Source organism: Thunnus maccoyii, chromosome 13 (assembly GCF_910596095.1).
Source record: "Thunnus maccoyii chromosome 13, fThuMac1.1, whole genome shotgun sequence".
Taxonomy (NCBI): Eukaryota; Metazoa; Chordata; class Actinopteri; order Scombriformes; family Scombridae; genus Thunnus; species Thunnus maccoyii.
Window position 1 is genome coordinate 16087113 of NC_056545.1, and position 26824 is coordinate 16113936.

At 41.4% G+C, this 26824-nt stretch overlaps 1 protein-coding gene across 1 annotated transcript; it reads right to left on the reverse strand.

Annotated features, from left to right (window-relative positions):
* Positions 1-414: 414 nt before the first annotated feature.
* smg6 (SMG6 nonsense mediated mRNA decay factor) lies at positions 415-15733 on the reverse strand. Its single transcript, XM_042431244.1, has 19 exons — positions 15615-15733; positions 11364-13815; positions 11081-11273; positions 10847-10957; positions 10142-10248; positions 9735-9813; positions 9428-9538; positions 8793-9008; positions 7298-7359; positions 6818-6963; positions 6435-6548; positions 6070-6244; positions 5685-5904; positions 5351-5530; positions 4966-5133; positions 4031-4175; positions 3049-3311; positions 2791-2872; positions 415-2645 (listed from the first exon to the last, which is right to left on the reverse strand). The coding sequence occupies exons 1-19, from the start codon at positions 15703-15705 to the stop codon at positions 2515-2517; spliced, it is 5046 nt and encodes a 1681-aa protein (XP_042287178.1). The 5' UTR covers positions 15706-15733; the 3' UTR covers positions 415-2514.
* Between the last annotated feature and the right edge of the window lie 11091 nt (positions 15734-26824).

Here is a 26824-nt window from a genome sequence, read left to right on the forward strand (position 1 = left end):
CCACCTGTCATCTTCAGTTACCACATGAGGGCACATATGCAAAGGTTTTTGTGTGTCAGTGATTCAGATACAGCTTTCTGTAGATGATGTTTAGTGTGCTTATTGTAATAATTTTATCTGGATTTAATAATAGGCTCTACTACATTTGATTTTGTCAACATTTGCATGTAAATCTTAGTGCTCAGCAATCATTTCCCACTAGTATTTCAACTCTCTTACAAAATTTCTGTTATAATCCAATCTTTAATTTAGTGATGTACACAAAAACATAAGATGATGAACCTTCACATATCCGGTTTGTCACAGTTGTAACACCTGCGCTTTTTCTGCTAAAAGACTGCATAAGTCTGCAGTGAAAAAGGCCACTTCTTACAATATCACATTCTTCATTTGCACATCAATGAGGTAAAACGATGCCTTCAAAACATTTTTAATGATGGACAATGAAAAAGTCATTTGTATAAAGTTGATTATGTATTCACTACATTTGCCCTGACATTAAAACACTGCAGCAGCGCCACATAACACAGTAGATTGCACTGAACGCTACAGAAGCACCAACACAGGCTGAAAAATGAAACAAAAACTCAATAATAAACCTGTCTGACGGTTTACACAAATACAGAAACATCAACTGCTGGTGAGAGTCGTACAAGCTGAAAAGGTACAGAACAAATAGAAAGTAGAGTAGCAACATCTACATACAGTATTCTTTTAAATCCCTATGATCAAACTGTGAATGATGAATGTGACTTAACAGATGACTATATTGAGCAGCCAGCTGTTTCAGGTGCACACAGAAACATACACTTCTGACATGACTCAGAATTTCCTGAAACTACCACAAAGCAATGTAGAACAAGCAAACACACACACAAATACCATCTGTGTTAAATGTTTGTTGACAATGTGTCTGTGAGGTGTTGCTTGAACTCAATGGTAATTTTACAGGCTGTAATTTGTGAAGTTATATTACATACATTTTATTTCAAAGAAAGAAATGTGAATATGTGACCGTGAATATGTGGGGAAAAAAAGACAAATTCAAACTCTTGAGAAGAAAACAGGTATTAGTGATTTAAAAAAATAAAATAAAAAGGTAAACTGCTGCGGTGGTATGAACTGAAAAGCACAAAAAGACTGATATGCAAGTGTAAAGATGAATAGAAAATTAAGTGAATTATTCACCAGCAGAAATTGATAAAGTATCTGCAAAGTCACTATGAAGAACTAAACCTTCTCCTAACAAAGTGGCTGTCCAAAGGCAGACCTGAGTCAAACAGTATCTGCAAAATTTTGTTTAAAATGGCAGCTGGGTGGAATTTCTCCTATAAGACAACAATCCCATGAAAGTTAGTCATTGTAAAATAATTTCCTGAAACTGAAAACTCTCCACAAACTGACTGAGTCATCCTGGTATATTGGCATTTGTTGTTACACTGCTCAAAAACAACAACAACAAAAAAATTGCTGGTATATTTGCACCCAGATCTGATTCAAACTCAAAATGTAACGTGGGATGTCTTCAGTAAATTATGGTTCATCTTGTTATTGGGAAAACCTGGCAGATACTTGGAATTAGAGTCTACAATATATATGAGAAATGGCCTTCAGGATGGAAAGAAAACCTTTTATGCATGAGCTCAAAAACAAATACAAACAAAATAATAGAAAAAAAAAATCCAATGTTTTAGAGATGTTGATTTTTAAAAAAAATCAGTTTCTTACAATATCCAAACTTAATGCTTGCATCAAGCTGGAGGAACAACCCAAGTTAGCAAACAGGTATCAAGCACTTCCTGGGTTTTCAGGAAATACAATACCTGCATATGATTGACTGGAGGCACTGATGTTGCATGAGGGCTCTTGGTATCCCTCGCTACAGTCAGCCACTACTGACACAGATCCTCCAGCTGTGCTTCTCTCCGCCTACCGTTCTCTCAGCTCTGCTGTAGAGGCCACAGCAGTCTGTAACTGGGACTGGGCCCTCAGAGAAGTGTGGAAGTGCCAGTTGTGGCATTCATTACAGCTGTCTTTAATCAATTAGATGACCATAAACACTCTTCCTCTCTCTGGCTCATTCTATCATCAGCCTCAAATTTTAATACTGCTTGCAGAGTGCACTCACTAACTAGGCGCAGAGGCTCAAGGCTGGACCAGACAATTCAAATCAAATCACTCCATTTTTACTCACTCCATCCATCCTTCGTCCCTTCCAGTCCAGCCTTCCTGAGACTTATCAAGTCTCCCTGTCTCTTTCTGGGGAAGCTCACTGATCTTAACACACACATTCACACACACACTCCATCACAAGAGGGGGGAAAAAAGCTCACTAAAACCACTCTGCTCTCACCACTTTTGCTCATATTTCATAAGAAGTGGTTTTTCGCTTTATCATTTCCTCTCCCCTGTTTTCTCCTCCTCCTCTTCCTCTGCATAAGTGTGTCTTCTCTCCTGGCTGAGTGGCAAGCAGGCTTCAGCAGTTGGGTTCCTTTGATTTCAGCTTAGCCTGGTTCAGCCCACTTTGGCCCAGCTGAGGAAAGCAGGGATGTCTCGGACTGGGACGTTGTGTGTCAAAGCTTTGACACGTAGGTTACGGTCATCTGTAAGGAGTACCACCTCTCTTTGCAGCCTCACTGTCCCATCTGTGTGTGTGTGTGTGAGGGAAGGGAAGCCAAAGAGGAGTTAGAGATAAACTCAGAAGACGTCATTCACACCAAATTATGAAAATAAAGTGTTTGTATGTAAGGTACAAAATATGGAGAGTGACAGAGAATTCATGTTACATACTTCTCTGATCAGGCATGAAGTCTTTTGCCTTGTCTTTGCAATAGTGGAGACAGCAGGACAGGATCACATCGTCATTATTACCCTGAGAAAGAACAAAAATTAAGTCACTGAAAACAGTGCAAACATTTATTTAAAGTAATAATGTCGTTTTAAACTTCAGTTAATCACCGCTTCCCAGCAAGAGAAACACTTTCACTGCACAGTCTGAAACCAAATTACCCAAAGCTAATGAAATAAAAGAAAATGAAACAAACTCACCTGTTGTCCAGACGTGTCTTCGCTGCGGAAGGCAATAGACTCCAGCTGATTTCCTCTGCTTGTAAGGGCTCTGAGGCACGGTTCCCTGGATTCAAACCCTTTCTCTAGGAAAACCACTGCCAACCGGGCCTTCTCCTGCACGGCCCGCACATGGGCTGCACTAACATTGTAGTTGCTGCGACTACCTGTGCTGCGGCCTCCTGACCCCAGTCCTCCACCAAAGTTGTCCTGGCCTTTAGCCAAGCCATCTAACTCTGTAATCACTGAGAGAGAGAACTTACATTACACCACAGATTTTCTATTTTTGCACCAAATGCAAGGCACACAGGCTACTATCATTTTAAACATTCCACAACACCCTAATCCACTAACTAGAGACTGTGATTGACTGTCATTTTTTTGTGCTCGATTTGTGTAAATCTAGTTATTACAAAGGTAATTTTTAGTAAAAAATGAACACAGATAGCTATATGAGCTGTTTCTACCTTGTTCAGTCTGTCCCTATCTGCTGGTTAGCTAATGCTAGCTAGCTAATAGTCTGAAGTTATCAGGCTGGTGTCTTGTCAAAACACAAACAGAAGTAGCAGATGAATTGGTGCACTGACTTTTTGTGCAAAACTGATTATTAAAGTGGATGTCCGTGCTCTACTTATTTGAAATATCTGGTACTGACAGTCCAGAGTCCTAAGACTAACATATGTATGTTTTTGGTTTTGTTTGTTTTTTTTTTTAAATCAGCCTTGCAAATGGTGTAGGTCTTTTATTATTCTTGATCAAATGTCACATGCATATGCAAATCCTAAAAAATCTGATGTTTCAATTATGTTTTCCTGCATTTTGCAGAGAGAGAAATTGATTCAAAGTCAATTATCCTAAAGTTTGAAAACAAGAACCAAGATTTATATTTCTGGCAATATCTAATTCTAATCATTTTTTCTAATTCTTTATTCCTTATTTTATATCTAATGTCTTTCACACTTACCGATGAGTGGCACAACTATTATGTATGTTCCACATTGGAGGAGCTTCTTCAGTCCGCCCAAATGATCAATGAATCCGTTGGTATCTGGAACCAAAAAGAGCGGCCTCACTTCCAGCTCCAACTGTCCGCCTGTCTGCAGCACCGCCTGGAACACACACGCACACACACACATTAAATTCAATGTGAAATGCAATTCTACCATGACATGGTATGACTGTGGCCTGCCCTATTTAATTGATACTTATGTACTATGAAAAGAGATGACTGGCTGCTCTATATAATCAAACATAGATCAAAAATGTGTAGGGTGCTCTTTGAAAACAGGGGAAAAAACTGGGTGCTTCAAAGAAGAAAGCAGTCCAGGAGCTCCAAACATAAGAAAATGTTTCGACCACTGTAGGTCTTCCAGTTTTTAAAGCCCTGACGAAGACCTACAATGGTAAAAACCTGTTCATTTGTTAATGACTTAACCACTACAATAAAGACTTTTTAATACTTCCCTCCTCACTGTTACATTTTCTTATATTTGAATGCCTGGACTGCTTTCTTATTTGAAGCACGCATGTCCAGAAAGAAAACAAATTCTTTCTGAATTACCTGAAATATTTTTGCCATTAACACAATGCAGGACCTGAACATTTCAACACTAGCCCATAGAGGTTTTCCTAAATATTTTTTATGGAAAGTACAATTTTATATAATAACCCAGTGTTATTATGCATTATGAAATAAATCTATGAAATCCTTTCAGTAACAATTAATTGACAAGTAAAACAGGTGATTTTGAGCGAAACTAATTCATTTTTCATCATTAATTATTGATCCTTTTTGATTATTCACTCACCTAAAAATTATGAGACATACAGTGTGTTACAATTGAACAATTATCATTTGTCTCAATATTAATATTTATTGTACATATATGCCTGTTTTACCTGTATTTTATCCCTGCGTTTCTGCTGTTGTGCCAGTTTGTTGGCGAGGGCGTGGCGTCGCGCCTTCAGCTGTCTGATATCATTCTCACTGTCTCCTGCCTCCTCGACATCCTCCTCTCCTTCGGATGTGGAGAGTGATGACTCTGCCTCGACGATGACATCATCAGCCTGCAAAACAGACACAGACAAAGATAAGACACATTATCAAAATATCGGCCTCCTCTATTTTCGACAGCCTCTGCTGAGCTGCAATGAACATATATTAGTTTTTACATAATTTTGATCAAATTTAGAGAGAAAGTAGTGCAAGGAGATATGAAAAGAAAAGAAGGAACTGAGTGGAGAGGGAAGGTTATTAGGAGGAAAGTACAAGGTAGACCGTCACCTCTTTCTCTGTTAGAGAATCCTGCCTGCTCCTTGTATCCATTGAGTGGTTAGATGGAGGAGAAGTTGCCACGGAGATGTATTTGCCTCCTTTGAACGCCAGCAGAGGCTCTTCCTGTCCACACAAAGCCTCCAGAAAGTACTTCAGCACTGTCACTCTCTTACAGTCTGCTGCTATTGCCTGAGGAAAGAGGTATATGTGCATGAGACCAGGAAGAGAACCATTAGGAGTAGATGTAGTGTGCTGTATAATTCGGCAGTGACAGAAGAGTAATCAGTAATTCTACAGGACAACAAGCATGTACCAGGGCTGTAGAGTTTTACTTTCCGCTCACCATGTCAGTGTGTTTGTCAATGTAACAGGGCTCCTGGGGTGCAGCAAGCAGTGGCACAAAGCCAGCCAGCAGCCTGTCCTCCTTCAACTGCAGTACAGTCAACTCCTCGTCTCCCTCGACTTCATCACTGTCGACTTTGTACAGCGGCACCTCCCCATGGTCCACACGTGCCAGGACGTTACACAGGTCAGCCAGGCACTGCCAAACGTCAGGGCTGCAACTTGATACAGACATTAAGTCACAAGTGATGGTGAGGAATAAGTATTTTAAAGAGCTACTATCTGAAGAGAGTTTGTGTATGTAGTTTGAGTAAAAGTACCAGTAGACACCATGAGCAGAACCATCAGATAGTAATTAAAAGCAGGTAAGAAGTCAAAGTACTCACTCTATATTGCAGGGTGGTGGGTTCCACTGGTCTGGGTGTCCCAACATCCAGTCAGACCAGACCTTGATGCTTGGGAGTAGTTCTCTAAGGTCCAATGGGAAGGCAGAGACCTTCACCATACCCTCCAGCTCCTCCCCTTTACCCTCCTCCTCTCCATCCGCCATGGATACTGGTTCTGAGAGAAGGAGAAAAGAGTTTTTAAACTTCAACACTTGATTGTAATAAATGTCCATGCAATGTGCTTATCAAACCAAAGGAACTGAAACTTCTGTAAGTGGAAAACAACTTAAGAAAATGCTTCTGATACATGTATCCATTTGTGTGTTAACCTCACTGTGTGTGTGTGTGTTTGTGTGTGTATATACCTGCAGGAATATCTCTGAGCAACTCTGTGCAGCGCTGCACCAATAGCGCAAACATGCCGAGACCCAGAGCAGTGCTTTGCTCTTGTAAAACAGACCGCACTTCTTCTTCTTCACCTGACACACAGAGACAAGAATCAGAAACTGAACTTCCACAACATTCTTTGTATCAATATTACCAATGACCTGTGTGACCTAACTTCAAACAAGCAAACAAATTAACACATTTTTCTTTTAATAAAAAGTTATACAACATATTTTCATGTTCATCGCCTCCATAAAAACAAAATAAGGTGTTTACCAGTCATGCATTTGCATTAATTTAGTAGATTTGAAGCAGGGTTAGTCATTTGATTATGATAATAATGGTGTGTGTGCAGCATTACCTCTGCACTGGGCATTGTGTATGGTGAACATGTTGATGGTGATGATCTGCAGCATGTGTGTGCTGCCCAGAAGAGAAGGACCATGCTGGAGCAGCGTCCTGAACTCCTGCAGAACACGGCTTGCCACTCCAGGGAAGGATTCCATGCTGCACAGTAAAGACACACATATTCATAAAAAAAGAAAAACAGACACAAAAACACATTATTTTTCAGATTATATTAATTTCACTTCACTCATTCATTCAAACTCATTAAGTCCTTTTTTAAAAAAATAATCAATTGTTTTTTATTTCCAAAGGAAAAAGCAGAGCAATAATCATTGCATGCTGACACAATATAACAAAATATAATAAAATAAAACTAACCCCACTATGACCCGAGGTATGATGATAGTTCATGATAGTTCAACATTGCATGAAGGACTTTAAGGACTCATTCTGTCGTTAAAGTAAGAGCTAGAATACATGAGACATCACTCACCCCACTTTAGTGAAGAGCTTTCCATGTGCATGCAGGAAACTCAGAATGAACCTCTTATTTAGCTGGAGAAAAGGGAGAAGGCCGAGAGACAAAAGAAAAGGGTTACTAATCTTTGGGCAACAATTTTATTTAGCTACAAACCCTAAAGCACACATCTTCATCCAGTGACGTCACCACTTAAATGCACCTGGGATTTTGAATGGTGGAACAATAGGGGTGGCAGGAAATGGACTGAAAGGCTACAGAAGATGGCCAAGTAGATTCACATACAGATGGCACAAAATAACCACTTCCATCAGGAGACAATGATAACTAGTGAACAGGAGGCAAAGCACACTGGATAAAGATTTAGATTTGTTAAAAAGTAGAGAAATTAAAATGGAAATAGCACAAAGCTACTTCCGGTATTTTTCGGGATATTTAAACCCACTATTGGTTTAATTACTGGGACAACTACACAACACTATAGACTCTGTACAGTCTTTCCTTTTGTGTGTGGATGACACCCTTTTGCAATGTGGTTTGAACTTGAAGGGCAGTACATCTGGCTTGACTATACCCCATTTACTGCCTAGCCAAGCTTAGCCTTTTTGGAAAAGTCTAGCTACAGGTACTGTAAGGCATTGGTTCTCAAAGTGGGATCTGGGAACCCCCAGGGGTCCTTGATGGGGTTCTATGGGGTCACCAGCAAAAAGGGGAACAATTTATTTTCACTATAATTGCATCCATAATTAACACAATGACAAAAATGTATGACTATTTTGGTCATGGGTTTCATACACTTTCTGTAATAAAAAACATCTAAAAGCAAAAATCTTATCAGATGGGTGACCCTGGGGAAAAAAACCCCCCCAAAAAACACCTGAGCACTTCCCATTGGCGGGGCACTAGCCTAATACACTAAGGGGGGATACAAGAGGAGATACTGGATAAGATATATCTCCCAGCTGGACTGGAAATGCCTCAATGTCACATATCAGGGGCTGACAGAAGTTGCCCAGGAGAGCTCATCTATTCCATCTTGTTCTCTCAAATGCCACTGTGACAATTTACAGACTAAGCAGCAAGGAAATGGATGAGTGGATGTCCAATTACTGCATATATTTGCCTAAGAAAAAAGCCTGCATGGTCTAATAAAAAGATGGTGAATCATTGCAAGCAAAACAGGAACAAACCAAAACGGGGACAGCCAAACAACAAATGAAGCAGAGTAAAGAGGGGGGTCAAAAACATATTTGAAAATAGGAACTGAAATGAAAACAAAACATTTGTAAACAGATATGAAGGCCTGGGAAATAGTGAATGAGTAAAAATGAAACAGTAGCAAAGGGAATAAATGAGAGGGGAAATTAAACTATAAAAGAGTGTGGGAGACAGTTAAAATATGCACACCCAGAGTGCACAGACAGTGTCTTTGACTGCATATATGTAAAGGTATAATGCATGGGACTGAATGTGTGTGTCTGTGTATGAGAGAGAAAGAAAGGGATCTTACATCACTAGCACTGAGACTGCTCAGCTCTCCATCCTGTTCAGAATCTCTGCTGGACTCACTACCTCCTCTCTGTGAGGATGGGGTTGCTGCTTGTCCGCTGGGGCGAATCCAAATCTCCATACGTGCACCCTCCTCCCCTCTTCCTCGTCCCCTTACTGCTGGACCCCTGGAGCCTCCTTCACACTCCTGTCTCCTCCGTCGCTCCAGCTGCTCTGTCTGCAAAAACAAAGTCAAGGTAAGTAAACAAGAGGCACTTGTGCTGCCTAATGTCTCAGCGTAATCACCAGATTCTAGTAAACAATTCTGCTAAGTTGTGGTAATTTATCAAGCAAATTATTGCTTTAACACACAATGTCATTATATTTGTCTTTATACAATACATATCAATATTTATATGAACTCTTCATGCAACCTTACTGTGTACACAGTTCTGTTGTCAGTATTCTTTTGAGATTATATCTGTCAAAACACTTCTGTTCCAACCAATAGTTAATGTCCCTTAACACCATTTTCATTCATTTCATTTATTTTCAAAGAATGTGTCCAAGCCAAGGCTGTGTAACATCAGATGTTTTTGTTCTAAGCGAGAATGTCAATCGTCTGGCACAAGTTAACGACCACAGTGTGTGTCTGACCTTGCGCTTAGCTTCCTCAAACAGACTCATCAGGCTTTCCTTTGCAGTCAGGATGGGGTTAGAGGCTGCCAAGCTGCGCATGTAATAATACACAGCATCCAACTTCCGCTTCTGTAGGTGAGAGAAGCGGAAAGACAGTAAGAGTAAGGAATTATCCCAAAAAGGACGCACAGACAACCAAAATATAGTTGTATTTTCTTCATTAATCTGAAGGACATGCTAGGACAATACAGTTAGTCAGATTTTTTCAGCTAAATATCCAACTTTGCACTTTCCACCATCCCTATTTAGACAACATATCACTTACAGTATAGACTGCCAGCAAAGCCAACTGATTATATGGTCGTCCATTTTTGGGGGCAATCTGCTGGGCTTTCAGGTACCAGCTGAGAAATAAAAAGGAAACATGCCATGAGATACCATCAAAGAAACTTTGTGGAATTTTTAATTTTCAGCTTATCATTTAAATTGTATGATTTGGATTTACTTGATCATATACAGCTAGGAGGGAACTTTCTCTATTATTTAACAGGTTTAAAAATTATCCAACAGTGAAAATGCTAGTCCTGACTCCTGGTCACTCATTCAGATTGTGATACTGGTAGCCTCCTGACTCAGAGAAAATCTAAAGTTTTATACCAATACACATCCTGTGCTCTTCAATGTGTGTAAGAAATTTCATAGTATATAGAAAACGCTGAAATAACAGCCTACCTGCGGGCCTTGCCGTAGTTGGCAGAGTCACTGGCTTGTTCCCGGTAACGTGCTATATCTCCTTGACAAATCATACAGCGCTGAGCACTGATTAGTGCATACTTTACCTGAGAAACACAAAAACACAAAAAAACTTTAAAAATTCACTACATACAAAATTCAGATAGGACATAATTGTAGACACAATTACAAATATAAATTCATGACTATGACAACTATTACTTTTTTTTACATATTACTTTGAACAAGACCAGGAGTTTACAGCCATGCTAGTATCTCTGTGAGGCTGTAAACAGGCACCGCAGTGCTTTGAACTAAATGCTGATGTCAACATTCTTTCATGCTCACAATGACAATGCTAACATGCTGATGTTTAGTAGGTAGAATGTTTACCATGTTCACCATCTTAGTTTAGCGTGTTAGCATGCTAACATTTTCCAATTAAACCAAGGCTGATGGGAATATCATAGTTTTGCAGGTATAAACTTCAATATATGTTTTCTGTGACATACCCTCAACAAACCTTGAACAAAGCCATATGTAATAACAGACTTCTCACTTGAGTTCTGTTAAGTGCCTCCCAATTCAAGATCTATTTATTAAGATATATTATTGGACAAGTTTTTGAACACATGGTAAGTGCATTTACACACACACACACACACACACACACACACAATCAGACTGAGAGGAGCAAGGTCGTACCGTTTTGCGTAATGGCCGAGCCCTGATAGCCATGCCATCCATGTAATCTTCTAGCTTAAACTGGTATACTGTTTGCAGCTTCTGAAGCAGCGCATCAAAGAATAGTGCTCCCTGTAAAACACAGACAATAATCACAATGGAGAAGTGAAGTTTTAGTGATGAAACAAATTTAACAGAATTTATCTATGCTTGGTGAAACCGTGCCCCTGTCCAAATTTCTCACATATTCCTTACCTCATCCAGCAGCGTGAGCAGCATGTTCCTGATATGAGGGGTGTTGTCAAAGGTGGGGTCTTTGAGTAGCTGCCTGAAGCGTTCTATGACTTGGTAAAAGACATGCTTCCACAAAGCCTGATCCACGTTCTGAGAGTCTGACAGTTCAATGTCTGTCAGGATGACCTGCTCATATAGCCCCAAAAGGTCAGCTCTAAAAAAAAAAAGACAATTCTTATCAGACTTTTTCAATATCTACTTTTTCTCTTCCCACTGTCACACATCTCTTTCTCCAAATCCTCACCTGAGCTGGGCCATGCGATCCAGTCCATCTGCACTCACTCTGTCCCTGGACAGCAGGTTACTGAGCTGGAGCTCTTGTGCATCTGCAGCCCTCAGCAGCCTCCCCAGCTCCCCTCTTGCTTGTTGCTCCACCTCTTCAAATGGCAAACCACCTCCTGCACCTGGCTGGGAATAACCTGCGCCCCTATAACTACCACAGAACTGACCCACAGCAGGGCCTGGGTACACACCATTAGGTGGAGCCATTTGGTAGGGCCCCATGTGATAAGGATATGTATAGCGCTGGCTGGTGGTGGTGCTGGGATTATGTGGGTTGCTGGTGGCCATTGGATAGCAGTAGGGGTTGTCAGAGTTTTGGAACTTGTAGTAGGCCATGGCAGCAGCCTGCTGGGATCGGAAATGCTCACCTTGTGGGACTGGAGGACTGCCTGATACCTCGTCGTCAGTGTCCAGAAAGTGAAGTTGTCCATATCCAGCGCCTGACTGAAGATATATAGGCTGTTGGAGAGATGAATGCTGGGAGGACTGGGTGCGGGTAAGAGCAGGTTTCTGGTCAGGGTTATTTGGATCCCAAAGTCGTCTCACTCCTCCTCCCCTGCCTCCTCTACTCCTGCAGGCTGCTCCTCCCCTAATTCCACCAAAAAGCCTTTGCCCAACCTCAGGTGAATTAGAGATGTCGGTGCGGGCTGGAAGCACCAGGATACCCCCACCTCTGCCACGAGGAACCAAGCCTTGTTTGCGATGTTGTGCATCTCCACTATGCGACGAGGGAACTGCCTGTTTCTCAAGAGAAACCCTTAGGATTCCACGACCTCCACCTTTGTTTCCCTTTGGTCTGTTTCTTTCTTCCCTCCGCCTCTCTGCACTCAGCTCTTCCTCCCCACCTCCCCTTCTCCTCCTTCTGTCCTCTACTATGTCACTCATCTCACTTCCTTCCAGTGATTCGGTAGATGATTCCCCGTTGGTTGTCCAGCTCTGTAAATGACTCCTTCGTCCCTCTCCGCTATTAGCCATCCCCTCTTTGTTATTGTGCCTGGACTCCAAGCGTAACCATTTGGAGCCCTCTGCATTCTTCCCTAGTCCAGGACCGTCCAGGCTGGTCACACTGCTGGCTGAGCTACTGCTGTAAGTTCGATTCCGTGAGCGTCGAATATCTGATTTGGAATAGCGCTTTGAGGTTGGTGTTGTGATGTTTGCATTGGATTTGTTTCTATCACTTCTTTCTACGGCTCTGTCTACATTTCTTTCTGTCTTAGCATCTTTCTCAACATCTCTGGACCGGTTGTTGTTGTTGTTGTCCCCTCTTCTGCTTTCTCTTTCTCTGCGATTCTCTCTTCCTTTGCTTTGGTGTGTCTCTCCTGTCTTACCTGGTTTGTTATCTCTATCGGCCTCTAATGATCTTTTGTCTCTTTCCTTCTCAGCTTTTCCCCGGTCACTCTTTCCTCCACCACTTACTTCATCATCTCCTCTTCTGGAGTCCTGATTCCTCTCTTTTTCCCTCTCCCCTCCTCTTCTCCTGCGATTTCCCTTTTCCCTTTTCTTCTCCACCTTTTCTTCCTCCTCTTTTGTTCCACCCCCTTGGCCTCTCCTCCCCTTATCAGTTTTTTCCCCACTCCTGCAACTTGCCTCTTCATCATCTTGGCCTTCAGCTCCCACTTTGCCCTTTTCTTTGACACTGAGTCTTTCTACTTTGCTAGTAAGTTTCTCTACTGTAGCATCCAAGGGTAATGGAGGTTTTTCCACATCTCGGCTTCCTTGCTTTCTGTTTGTCTCACTGGATTTAGCCAATTTTACATTTTCCTGAATACCTTTTACATCTTTGTCTTTCCCTCCCTGTTTTTGTATACATGTTTTTTGTTTCCTCTCCTTTTCCTCTGTACTACACTGGGATTCTGGATCAATTTTCTGGTCATGCTTTCTCGGGGGAGGCTTATCCTGCTCTCTTCCAACTCCACAGTCCTTTCCCTGGATGCTCCTCCGGCTCCCAGGTTGATAAAATTCTCTGTCTGGTTTGCGGGCTTTCTTTGTTGGCTTAGCAGCTCCAGAAGGTTCCTGATGTTCTCTGTCATTTTCAACAAAGTCCTTATCCTGATTTACTTCTGTTTTAGCATGTGGGTGGGTGTCCTTTCTACAGTTCTGAGTATTACTACCATCACCTCTCATTCTGTTTTCATCCCTTTTGTTGGTACTCATCCCACCATCTGTGCACCCATGTCTCTCCAAAACTGTATCAGAGACACTCTTATTGTCATCTTTTGATTTTGATGTTTGATCATAGACATGTGAATCAGAGGCCAGGGGAACACAGCCTTCACTTTGACCAGTCTCTCCCTCCTCACTTTCACGGTGACGCCGTCCATGCCCAGGCACCGGATGGTAGCGCTGCAGATCGGGATGCTTTCCTTCACGTCTCTTGTGTTGCTTCTGTGTGTGAGGCTCCTGATGCTCTTCCGCTGAAAGAACAAACACACAAAGAAAAAAAGAAGTTGTGATGCTTATAGAGACATCCGGTCAACAAAACGATAAAATGGACCATGTGAATTGAAGGATAAGGTTGGCATATTCTGAATTTCTCCTTGTCAACAAATCCAATGACAAGTAAGATCAAGCAATGTCTTAGATAATCTCTCTGTACTACCCAGCTTCCTTACCATGTCTGTGGCACTCAACCCTAAGCCCATTAATTTTTAGTTAAGAGGTAAATCTTTAAAACTAGGTCACAAATACACGGTGTACATATCTAAAAAGGGCTCAGCCATTTCCTGTTCTCTGTAGTTTCTAGCAATATTACTCTAATAGCAGTAAATTGCATATGTGTTGATGTTTTCAGTTGTAATTAAGTATTTGGTGCTTGTGGGTATGCATGGCAGCCGAATGGGGTATGTTGGATAAAAAAAAAAAAAAAATCAAAATTTCAGATTCAAAATAAATTACAGTTCCTATGTACAACGGTGTGTATCACTGATGTGTTTTTCATAAGCTTTGAACAATAACAGAGGGCTATGTCACAGAGGAATAACATACAACACACTTTGGCTACACAGGCAATACTTTATGTTAGTGGGATATAGAGCTGCAATGATTAGTCAATTAACTGATCAACATAAAAATAAAAGTTGGCAACAATTTTGCTCATCAATTATGTCATTTCTTTCTTTCCAGCCTCTCAAATGAATGTATTATAATATGAGTGAATATTTCCTGGTTTCTTTATTCTTCACCGATGATAAACTGAATATCTTTGGATTGTTGACTGTTGGTCTAGACAAAACCAGACATTTGAGGACGTCACCTTCAGCTTTTGGAAACAGTGATGGCCATATTTCCTCATTTTCAGGTTTTCGCACATTTAACTAACCAAATGACTAATCAAAAAAATCATCGACAGATTAACCGATTATGAAAACTATCGTTAGGTTCGTCCCTCGTAAGATAAGTTCAATTTTACTGTTCTTGATTGAAACCAAGTCACTCGAGATGTCAGCGTTTCTACATGTTCTGAATCAGAGGCTGGGTAGGAGACAGACGTGCACACATTCACACGCTGGCTACATTTGCGCTACCCGTTTTAAAAAAAACTATTAATTACCAATAAAAAAGTTGCCTGTTGACAGCGTCTTTCAAAGCGAAACTACGGTATCTTAAGTACAGCACATGTCAGCGAGCACTCCGTGGGTGGAGTTGTTCAAAATGTAGGCTTTCAATGTTACACTGCAGCTGCAAATAACCTGCAATACTTCGCATAACACGAGAAACGCACACCACTGTTTGGACTAATGATACTTTGATAAAGAGGGTTCAAATAACTCTTGAGTTTTCTTCGGCGCTGCACGTATTTGTAACGTTTATGGTTAACTGACTGTTAGTTGACGTTAGCAAGTGCTCTGACGTTTAGCGACAAGAGTTGAGCTCACTGCTTAACGTTACATCCACATATAAACGACAAATTCCTCCTACTAATGTGTTTAAAACACTCAAAGTAAGTAAAAGAAAAACTACGAGGGATTTAAAAAACTGGATTAAATTGTGGCAACGGTCGCAGAGAAATTATCTGGAGTCGTTTGTTTGAAGGGGGCGTTTAAAACGGACCGCGCGGGACCAGAGAACGCACAGCTAGCTAACAACAATAGCTTGTTGCAAACTTAGCAACTCCGCAGGCTACTTTGAGATAACTTGACATATTTCTTCGCTTGAATTTATCGACTTTTTCACAATTGTATTACTTCCAAATATCTGTCTGGCTTCCTCTCACCTTTCTGACAGTCAGTAATATTGACTGAATTCGACGCTTCAGCTCGGAGTTCCGCAGCTGAGATTCGCACTCTGTCCAGTTCGTTCGCCATCTTTGTTTTCACTAACACAAACACAACAAGTATGGTGGCCCAGCTGGATCAAACATATTCACCAAATGACGTTGAAGCAAAGGCAGCCGGGTAATGTAGTACAGTCCCGTTCAAATTTAGATTATTTAAATTCAGATTATTTACTCTATTAAAAAAGATAGCGATACCACATATTAGAAATATTCCGTTACATGTAAAGGTGAATTCAAGATTTTACCTAAAATACGTTCACAATTTTTCAAGTCTGTCTTAAAACAACAGTCAGGTGCCCAAATGAACGTTGACACGTTTTTCTTGTTGTAATCATTCCTCCTTATCATACTGCCCATTAAGAGATCCCTTCATAATGCACTTTCAATTTAAATAATGGGGGACAATATCCACAAGATTCCTTTTGTGCAAAATACGTTTTTAAAAGTTTATTTAAGGCTGTAATGAAGCTTCAGTCGTCTAAATTAGTCAAATCAAGTCAATATCTTTCAAAGTTACTGTTTTTTGGTGCTACATTCCCTCTTTTTGTTACAATCCTTCCACTGTAGCTGAACAGGAAAACACTGTCCATTGAGACAATGTTCATTTGGGCACTTGACTATTATTTTAAGAAAGGTTTGAAAATTTGCGAATCTATCCTTTAAGTAAAGTAGTTTACACAAGTATTATCAGTAAAATGTACTTTCAGTGGGCATATTAAAATTAAAAGTACTCAGTGTGCAACAGAATGATCCCTGATATATTAGTATAGAATATATTACAGTATTTTTATGACTAATGCATAAACATGTAGAAATCATTTTGATTTTAGTATTGTAGGTGGTCAAGGTGGAACTAATTTCAATAACATACTTTTGGGTAGCTAACAGTGTTATAATCTGATCATATGTTTTGTTTTTAAAATATTGATATGCAAAGCTGGCAGACAAATGTAGTGGAGTGAATAGTAGGCCTATAATATTCTCATCTGAAATGTATTAGATTAGAAGTAGCATAAAGTGACAATACTCAAGTAAAGTAGCCTACAAATACCTCAAAATTGTACTTAAGTACAGTACTTGAGTAGATGTGCTTAGTTACACTCCACCACTGACCATATGAGCTTCTTGCTTAAAGTTTCCCAATCTTTCACCAGGCTAAATTGTTTTTACTGTGGCACCCTTATTCCCATTTCTATTAAGATCATGGTAACTTGTAAAAAAAAAAAAAAAAAAAGGTTAAAATGCTCTTCAGTTCTATCATTTTTCTCCACATTTTTCTGCCACAGTTGAACAAATTTTATGTCATTCCAAAACATATAGTTATGTAATTCTTACGTAGGCCTTGACCTAAATATGAGGCCTGGGGGAAGGGGGCTTAAAGGTCTCCACATTATATAAAGACACAGACAGATATCCTACATACATACAGGCTGTGCTCAGTTTCACACAATATCCACTAGATGTCAGGATTGATCATTTATTCTCATTTTTAGCTCAACTGTCCTCTTGTCCAACTCTTAAGATTGGGACACCGACAAACTTTCTCCCATCTACTTATATTTTCCATCACAGTCATTTATACTAATATTGTGCAACAACTTCCTCTTATCCTTTCCCCTCTGCCTTCTAGTCATGACTGTCATGTAAACTGACAAATTGCATGAGGAGGTGTGGAGTGGAAAAACTGCAGAAACAAATGACACAAACGCACACAGAAGAACTGGGTGGTGTTAGTGTGTGTGTGCGTGCATGCATTCGCATATGGAGGGGGGGGTACAAGGAGAGTTCATGCAGACATCATCTGTGTGGCTGATGCTAGAGTAAACAGCTTCATTTCCCTAGCAACACCAAATTAAAGGGCCAGAGTCTCTTGTCCTTCCTATAAATCTCCCACACATGATTCTTCTTCCAAAGCCAAACCTCCTCTTTTTCCTTCAACATGTTGCTAAATTATTCATCCAAGGTGCTTGGCTCACTTCTTTGGCATAGTAATCAGGAACGTCCACACATACTTATGTGTGTGTGTAGATTACTTCTCATAGTATTATAAGTCACTTTCATTTCATTTAGCTACTACGGTATGCCCCCAAAGCATAAGTGAAGCAGGCAGGCGATAGAGAGAAGAATTGGGCTAATTACACAATTTTATGGAATTAATTAATTAATTAATTAATTACTTAATTAATTAATTATTTTTTTGGTTAATTTCAAAGTGCTTAATTTGCACATGATTTGTTTTTACTTTCATGGTATGTTGTTGTCAATTACTGTGTCTTATTAATTTGTTTTATTTTTTATGTAAAGCACATAGAAAGGCCCTACACAATGTTAAATTAAGATGATGTTGATGATGATGTTTATTGTAATTTATCATTATCATTTTCATTGTCTTATTCCTATCATGAACTCTTTCTCTGTGTTTCATTTTGTCAGTACAATTATTTCGATTTGGCACAAACAATGAGCCACACTGAGCATGCAGAATGCTGTTTTGATGAAGTGCAAGCAGTTGTCTCTTGATGAAGCTGTGGCACACCAGGGGTTGTAGAATGTTTCGTGTCTGCAGTGGAGGGGGGGGGGTGGAGGGGCTGCCGGAAGTGGTGGGCGTGTGTCTCCCCGTGTGTGTGTGTGTGTGTGTGTGTGCGCGCGCGCTTGTGTGCCTCCATGCGTTCCTGTGTGTGTGTGTGTGTGCAGAGTTCTGATTGTCAGTGCTGCACCACAGTGCAGGTGGAGCAATGCAGGATGATAAGAGACACAGAAGGACAGAGAGGGGGAGGCTAGGAGGCAGTGAGGGAGGGAAAGAGGGAGACAGAGAGAAAGAGGAAGCCAGAAAGAGAGGTGAGGAGGCATGATGCAGGAGGAGAGGAGAGAACAGGAGGAGAGACTGTGAATACAGATGAGAAAAGCGGGGGAAGCAGGGAGTTTTTGCAGGTGAATTTCTAACACCAGGGGGTTTCTCCATCCCAATCACATCTCGATCTCTTCTGCCTCCATCTCATTTTCTCTCTCTCCTTTTGTCTTCCTGTCTATCTCACTCTGTCTCTCCCCACTGGGACACTGTGAGGTGGGAGGATATGACTTTTAGAGATGACTGGAGTGGAGGAGGAGGAGGAGGAGGAGGAGGAGGAGGAGGAGGAGAACAGATGGGGGAATACAGTCAGCAGAGAAAGGTGGAGACAAGTGTGGGACATTGAGGTAGAGGATGGAGCAGAATGAAAATTATGGGGTGGAAGAAAATGGGTAACAAATAAAAGAGAAGGGAAATGTCAGGGAGATGAAAGTGAGACGGCTGAAATGGGATCCACATCTCGATTAGTGTGAGACAGAAATGAAAGAAGGCGTGTGTGAAGGAGAGACAGACAGAAAGACACAGAGAGAAAGAGAGACTGAGGCCAGAGGCTTGTTGTGACGCATATTTGCTGGCACTAGATGTTTGGAGTATATCCATTTCAACTGGTTTTAATGTATAATTCACAAAAAGAGATAGAGAGAGTGACAGGGGAGGAATGAGCAAAAAGACAAATATGAGATAGAGTACACGGAGTGATGTGTCAACGCAGAGGAGCCAAAAAGAAAATAGAGAATATTAAAGAAAGACGTCCAAGGCAGAATGTAACACAGATTGTACCAGACCGCATTTCATCCCATTCAATGAAACTTTTATTAAAGACATTAATCAAAGACCAAAACTATATTTCATACATGCACAAACAACACCAACTCTTAACCCCTTACTGTACAGTTTCCCCCCTTTTCCTCATATAGCTTCAGGCTTGTTAAAGGACGCATTCACAATTTTTGAAGTCTGTCTTAAAACAATAGTCAGGTGCCCAAATGAACACTGAAACAGGTTTTACTCTCTGTAATCATGTTACATGATTACCTGTTCATACTGACCATTAGAGGATCCTCTCCAAATGTGTTTCAAATGTAAGAAATAGGGGACAAAATCCTTTGTTTTAAGCAAAAATGTATTTAAAGGTTTACCTGAAGATATGAGGCTTCCTGTCAGCTGCAGTGGAAGGATCGTAACTGTAACTGTGAAAGATATTGACTTGATTTGACTAATTTGGATGACTGAAGCATCATATTAGCTTAAAATAAACAAAGCCCTTCTTCATTTCCCCAAAATTCAACCTGTTATAAAGTTCTGTGCTATAACGTTCTGTGAATTTGAACAAGCTTTGGCTGCAGCCGAAACTTCAGTGTTAGGAGTAGCCTCCAGTACTTTGGTGCCACTACTTGGAATCATATTGACAGATCTACCAGGGAAAAAACTGATCTACAAGCACATTTAAACAGAAATCTGGACACTACAGTAGGAGACTTGAACAAGAGACTTTCATATATTTTTAATGTTGGTTTTTTATATATGTACCCAGGACTACTGAGCAGTATTGATACAAGTGCATTATCCTTGTGAAATACAGTAAATGGAAATTGATTGCACAGCATGAGTTTGTAATGTCCACCAGCAGGTCAATGAGTTTAAAGGAGTTACCTGCACATTTCCGCCTGATTTTGAGTCATACACTTTCAAGGGAATTCCTGTTTCATTTTAATTAGGCATGTATGTGCAGTATAGATGATATCATGACATAGTGTGACACATACATGTAGACATACACATACAGTATATGTATATATACATTCCTTGTGATCCACACTGAAAATCCCACTGATCCCCGTGTTGAACTCATGCAAATAGATGTACTCACTCACTCCCTCTCGCATTGAAAACAACCCCCCCACCCCCACCCCCCACCCCCCACCCCAACACATGCACAAATGGCTGCCCACGCTTGCACACACACACACACACACACCTACAGCTGGCATTGCACATTAATTACATTCAGCATATGACTTTGGCATAATGTTGTGAAGTTTTGTGTGAGTCACTGTCAGAGATGGCATATGACTTTGCAAAAGGACAGCCCATCCAAGCACGCTTTGCCACAGATGTTTGGCAAATGTAATGAAATCACAGGAATAATCTTGTCATGCCATCTCAAGTAAGTCAATTTTGCTGGAGCCATTTAATTGGCTTCGGTGGCCGAGGAACACATGTCACTGAGAAAGTACATGCTCCGATATACACACACATGTTTCTCCCTCCCTCTGCCTCATACAACATTACTGTACACAAACATATTCAAAGTTTCTGAGTAGATACAGGTTCGCAATATCTCTCTGTTCAGGCGTGTGTGTGTGTGTGTGTGTGGGTGGACATGGAGTTGCTGCTGTGTGTGAGCGTGGGTTTGGGATCTCACACTTCTTGTAGGCAAGAAGAGCGTAGAGACAGTGGAGGGAACGACGTGGGGGTGAGAGGGGTTTCACTAATAAACACCCACTCTTTCCAAACCTCCATTTCACTCTGACACACACCCCCACCACCACCACCACCACCACACACACACACACACACACACTCACTCTCCTCCTCCTCTCCAGCTTTCTTTTGACAGAATCCTCATTACGGGCACGTTTGGCAGCACAGAGTCTTCCTCCTCCTCCTCTCCCTCTCTGTCTCTATCCCTCCGCTCTTCTCTCCCTCTCTATCTTTTTTCATTTGCTCATTCTCTCTTGCCCTGCTCATTGCATTCGAGTCAGCTTGGCAATCAAAGGGAGAGAAAACACAAATGAGAGCGGAGGGGGGTTGGGGGTGGGGGGGGGCTCACTGGGATTTCAGTATGAGTCAGAATGGGAGAAGGGGAGGTGGGAAGGCAAGGTAGGCGTTTGTGAGGAGAGAGAAGAGTGTATGAGAGGGATGAGTTTTTTTTTTTCTTTCTCTCTTATCTGACTGCATTCTCAGTTTGGAATACAGATGAGGAGATAGAAAGAGAGCCAACAACTGGGCATGACAGACAGATAAGAGATTTGAATGGAAATAATCTGCATCTTGATTCATGATCAAGCCTGGAGATAGAAGCAAGTTGAATGTTGAATATGAGTTGAAGTCGGACTGCCTGTGGGTTGATCACTCGCTGTCAAAACAAGAGGCAAAGGTTAACATTTACAAACCGAATACATAATCCAGAAAAATGAAAATGTTGTAAAAGAGCATGATACTGTGGCACTGCATGTTTGCTCGCACATGTGTGTTTGTATCACTATGGGGTCACTAATGAAAAGGAGTGTAAGATTAAGGAGGGAGTAAGCGAGAAGCTATTTCATTCACACTATTTCAATCATTCATCTCCCCCCCGCTTACATATTCATGTTGGGTGTGTGAAGAAATTGGATTGTGTATGCTTGTGTACACACACTTGCACAGCGCTTAACCACACGCGCACAGACTCACATAGAGAGCCATCAGACGTCAGCACATTTATATTGCTGTTTGGTTGCAGTCAGTGGAGATTCTACAGTTTTGAGGCCCAAGGCTGAAATTCACACTCCTCCTCCTGCTCTTCTGCGATCATTTCTGAGGCAACTTTACCCTAAAAGGAGAAGAAGAAAAGAGCAAAAGTCCAGGCCAAAATGTAATGAGACAGTGAATAAAATTGAACGTTGTACTTGCTTCTGTGGGTGTATTGTTGTCCTGATTTCTTACCGTGCTGCAAGGATGGGTTTTTCTTTCTGTTAAGTGATAAGCAAACATCCCAGTAGGCTGCCTCTAGTGGGATATGAATGTATATTTTAAAGTTAGGTTGGAGTGGGCAACAGTCAGTACATCTACAGTATTCCTATTTCATCATTCTTCAAACATCAATATGTGCAAAGAATCAAAGCGCCGCTTGGAAAAAGCAAAGTAAGGGAACCTTGAGTGCAGAATATTTTAGCACATATATGTTCTCCTTTCAGTCTCTCCACAGGTAAAGGTTAAAGGACATTGAGAGTGACCTTAATAACCTTGTTATATTAAATGAAAAGGTGAAGAAGACAGGGTGATGGTGATGGAGGAGGAGGAGGAGGAAGAGAGCAAGCTCAACCAGCATGTCATCTTTACAGAGGACACACACTATCAGAAGTTCATTCAAATTCACAAACTGAGACTATGCTGATTGGATTTTAGGGCGCATCTTTCCTTTAAGAGTTCTGGTTTGTGTTTACAACTCAAAATGAATTACATTAGATAAGTGTAATGAAGAGGGCATTAATTTTAAAATGTTTCAAATTACACTTCAGCGTGAAAGAAGATTAAACACACACTGGAACAATATTATGAATAAATCATATTTTACATTTGTTGCTGTAGGCCTGTAGATTCCTCTGTGACATTTGGCCACACAGTAACATCAAAGGAAAGTAATGACAGAAAGGCAGTTGTTTCCCACCAAATTACAGTAGCAACTGTTAAAAATAACATTGATATGATTTGGACTTAACTTTAAATTGAGAGTTTTAATTATTTTGAGACTTTCTTTTAAAATCCTTTCTTTTAAAATCCACAGTTAGGAGTAAGGAAACCATCTTCAATTCATCCAGGAAGCGGAGGTGGAGGTGGAGGTGGAGGTGGGTTGTGCAGGAAATAGACATTAATCAACACCTGGCCTGTCCTCCAGTGTTTGGTGAGATTTCTCTTTCACTCAACTTTCACTCTAGTGTGGCGTGACTGTACTTCCTCAACTCCAGCGATCTATTATATCTTTAAAAAAAACAAACAGGCATTTTAGCCCCGTCTAATTAACAGGAATCTCTCCACTACACACACCTACGTATGTCTGACACACTTCTTTACGCACGAGGGTCTCCCCCAAATCTCCCTAAAGGTACAACAGTGTCGGGATGGATTTACGCACGACTGCTGTCACACCTCTCATGAGGTTTCTAGACATATGTGGAATCTGTATATTTAGAAAATCTTTAAATTCTGAAATTACATCAACATGAAAAAAGTCAGTGCGCTGCGCCAAACATTTTCAGTCATTCTAAGCAGGCAGCTGCAGTGATTCGTGGTCTAGTCGACACATCACGATTTTCTCATCACACTTAGTAAACACTTTTTTTGACATACTGGACCAAGTGTGTTTAAATGGTTGTTGTCATTTATTTTAGTCTCATGTCCTCCAATAACTAGGCTGGATAGAGAGAGAAAACGGATTGATCTGATTGATTTCAAACACACAGAACATTCTGATATTTGTTATCCACTTGAACTGAACACAATACTGTCACCGCAGCAACAACTACATCCCCAGACAAAAGCTATCACAGCATGTATAGCGAGTATTATTGGCCAAAAATCCCCCAATGAATACCTGAAATGAACCCCTTGCGAAATTTTAACAACATATAGTGATGTAATAAATAGACTGTTTTGGGAATATTGGGAGACAGAAATACGATTTAACTCACTAATGAGTACCTCGGAGAGTCTAAATGTCTCTACATTACAGGAATGTTCTCGCCAGAGTTTTTAATATTTGTCATTATCTCGGCGTAAAGGGCGCATACACAACAAACATGCTATTTCCATCCTCCTTTTTAAACAAATGCACAGTGATTCAGGTTATTTTTCCTCCCCTTTATAAATAGCTGCACTCCGTTCAATGACGTGGGATACGCACGTACATGTGTAGGTGAATCTTTGAATGAGCTCCCCCCACCACCATCCACCCCCCCCACCCCCCACTTAGCCCCCCCTCCTTCCCTGTCCTCCTCCCTCCTCCGTTCCCTCTACTAGTTACTACGGGATCTCTATAAAAAGCCTACGGTTGATGGGAGAGCCCGGTCTGTATGGGAAGCGACTTTGGAGAAGAGGGACAGCAGCGGCGTCTGTGCGAAGACAGCATGGCACAGATTTGACAGTTTCCATGTTGATGAAGACTGCGAGTTTAGAGATAGGACAGACATATTTCTACAGCAAGGAGCCTCAACCACGGCCACACAGGGAACTTTAACTGAGGTAAGTTAAATTCCTGTTTCTACATACTAGATTTTGTGTTGGTTTATCCAAATTCTGGGGGAACAATATTTATGAAATAGTCACCTCTGACATGGGTTAGGTGCAACCTAGAGAGAAAATGTAGTGGACGGGCCATCCCCTCAAGAAGCCCTGTTGTCTGCTTTAACTGACACTATTCTCATCTTCACTCTCCGGTTAGAAGTTGCTGCAGTGTGACTCATTTTCTCTCCCATGTGGGCAGCATTCAGCCTGCAGCCTGATAAAAAAAAAAACAACATATCTTAGAATATATAACCTGTGGAGAAGAATCGCCTTAGAAATGTGTCTTTTCTATCATAGTCTGGCTCACTCTGTTCCAATTACGCAAATATATATTTATACAAATATATTCCACCGTATATGTTGGTTATTAATGTTCACCTGTCATGCAGGTTGTGATTGGTTCAGAATCAAGCAGGTAGACACTGTTTTGGTTGCCCATCAGACAGCGTTGGATCCTCTGTCGGCTGTCCGGTGGTGTCCACCTGAGATGTGCAAATGTCACTGTGAAATGTACACTGACACGTACACGGGCAGAGAGGCGCGCGCACTCCCCTCTGTGTGTGTGTGTGTGTGTGTGTGTGTGTGTGTGTGTGTGTGTGTGTGTGTAGGCTTCAGTATGGTCGTATGCGTGCGGGGGAGTGAGGGGAGTGTGAAGGTGTGGGGAGTGTTCCTCACCAGCCCCTCTACATTCTCGGGAGCGCGTGGCACCGGGAGGTTTCCGGCGATTGTGATGACATTATAGCCATCACTTTCTTCCGGTGTAGCGGCACACTCCCCCCCCCCCCGCCCCCTCCCCCCTCACTCTCCCTCCCCTTCATGCACTTCCGGTCGTCGTTTCCTTTAACTTTTTTTTCAGTTAGTTCTGTGACGTCGTCGGCCAGTGAAGTCAGCCCTGCGTCATTCTTGCGCACTTTGCAGATGATACGCAGTCACCTACTATAACCCTTTTAAAGGCATCGCGCGCATGCACGCCCGAACGCGCACACTGCAGTGTGATCCTCTAGTGTGCGGGGGTGTGAATGCGCAATGTGAGATGCTCGTGCACGGACAACACGAGGGAGGAGTGGGTGGAGCGAGTCAATGAAACCCCCTTGTTCATTCACAACTCGTTATTGTTGCCTCTGTGCACGACTTTGAATGTAATTATGTGTCAGTAAAGCAAAGTCATTTGATATATTGTAATATTATAATAGTTGATGTAGTGATGAGAATAGATTCAACTCCTGTTACGAAAGAATATTGTGTTTGATACCTTAACTATCAGAATTTAAACAACATTGTACATGTTCTGCCAGCCTAATACTTTAATCTCGAAGAGCAGGGAACTTAAAGGTGTTGCCAGGGGTGTCGTATAAGACAAGAGTGAAGATCCACCAAAGTCCAGGTTCAATTTCAGGGGACACTTTTTTGTGATTCCGTGCGTATTTCACTGGAGGATCCGCATGCTCGTCAAGTCAACCCACACGGTCGAAGCGGTTTCTCCCCGGCGCCATGGAAACCGAGCCGGACCAAGCCACTGCCCACTGCGCTCTGATAAGCCAGGCGGCAGAATGGGACCTGCGCTTATTGGTTTGCTCGATTCGTGACGTCACATGCCCGTACCCTCGGGCATGTGACTCGTTGAGCACTGAGATGCGTGACTGTACTCGTCATCCGACCGACATCTATTCCATAATGAGAGCAGAGACTGCAGAGCCCGCTCTAGACATGGTTAAGTTGTAGAAACTAGGGCGGCACAACAGGCACAATTACATTTTATAGATCTAATACATCGTGGTGAGATTGAACACACCGTAGTACTTTACAACTCTTTGTGCACTTTAAGATTTGGGGCGTTTTGCTCTTTGAAATGTGCTATAAAAAGTGAGATTTTTCCTGTCAGCGTCTCGACTGTTGTCCCGTTCAGCACCGCGGACAGCGCCGAGCCAGAGCGCAGCTGTGTCGCTGTCCCGACGCCTTAGTGCTGAAACAGAGATAAATAGGAAACCTGTTGCAGAGACATCCTCATTAACAAGACACGTTTTGCTTTATATGCAAACAAAAGAAAAGAAACACTTAAACAAGATATTTGCTTATCACAAAAAAAGTATGTGAAGTGACAGGGAAGAAAATTAAGTCATGGGCATTGTAAAGGAAATATCCTTCAAAAAAAGTGAAAACTAATGGCTTTCTATTATAATTTCTCTTGCTAGACATATCTGATTTGCTGTTTTCCTTGTTGTCATTGATGTCTTTATATAAAATGCTGTCCATA

Excerpts from the sequence above, each read along its gene's own strand:
- smg6 (XM_042431244.1), bottom strand. The coding sequence starts at position 15,705 with ATGGCGAACGAACTGGACAGAGTGCGAATCTCAGCTGCGGAACTCCGA. Across the intron at positions 9,009-9,427 it reads TTGAGGAAGCTAAGCGCAAG|ACAGAGCAGCTGGAGCGACG; the intron begins GTCAGACACACA and ends TTGTTTTTGCAG. Across the intron at positions 2,646-2,790 it reads CTTCATGCCTGATCAGAGAA|ATGGGACAGTGAGGCTGCAA; the intron begins GTATGTAACATG and ends ACACACACACAG.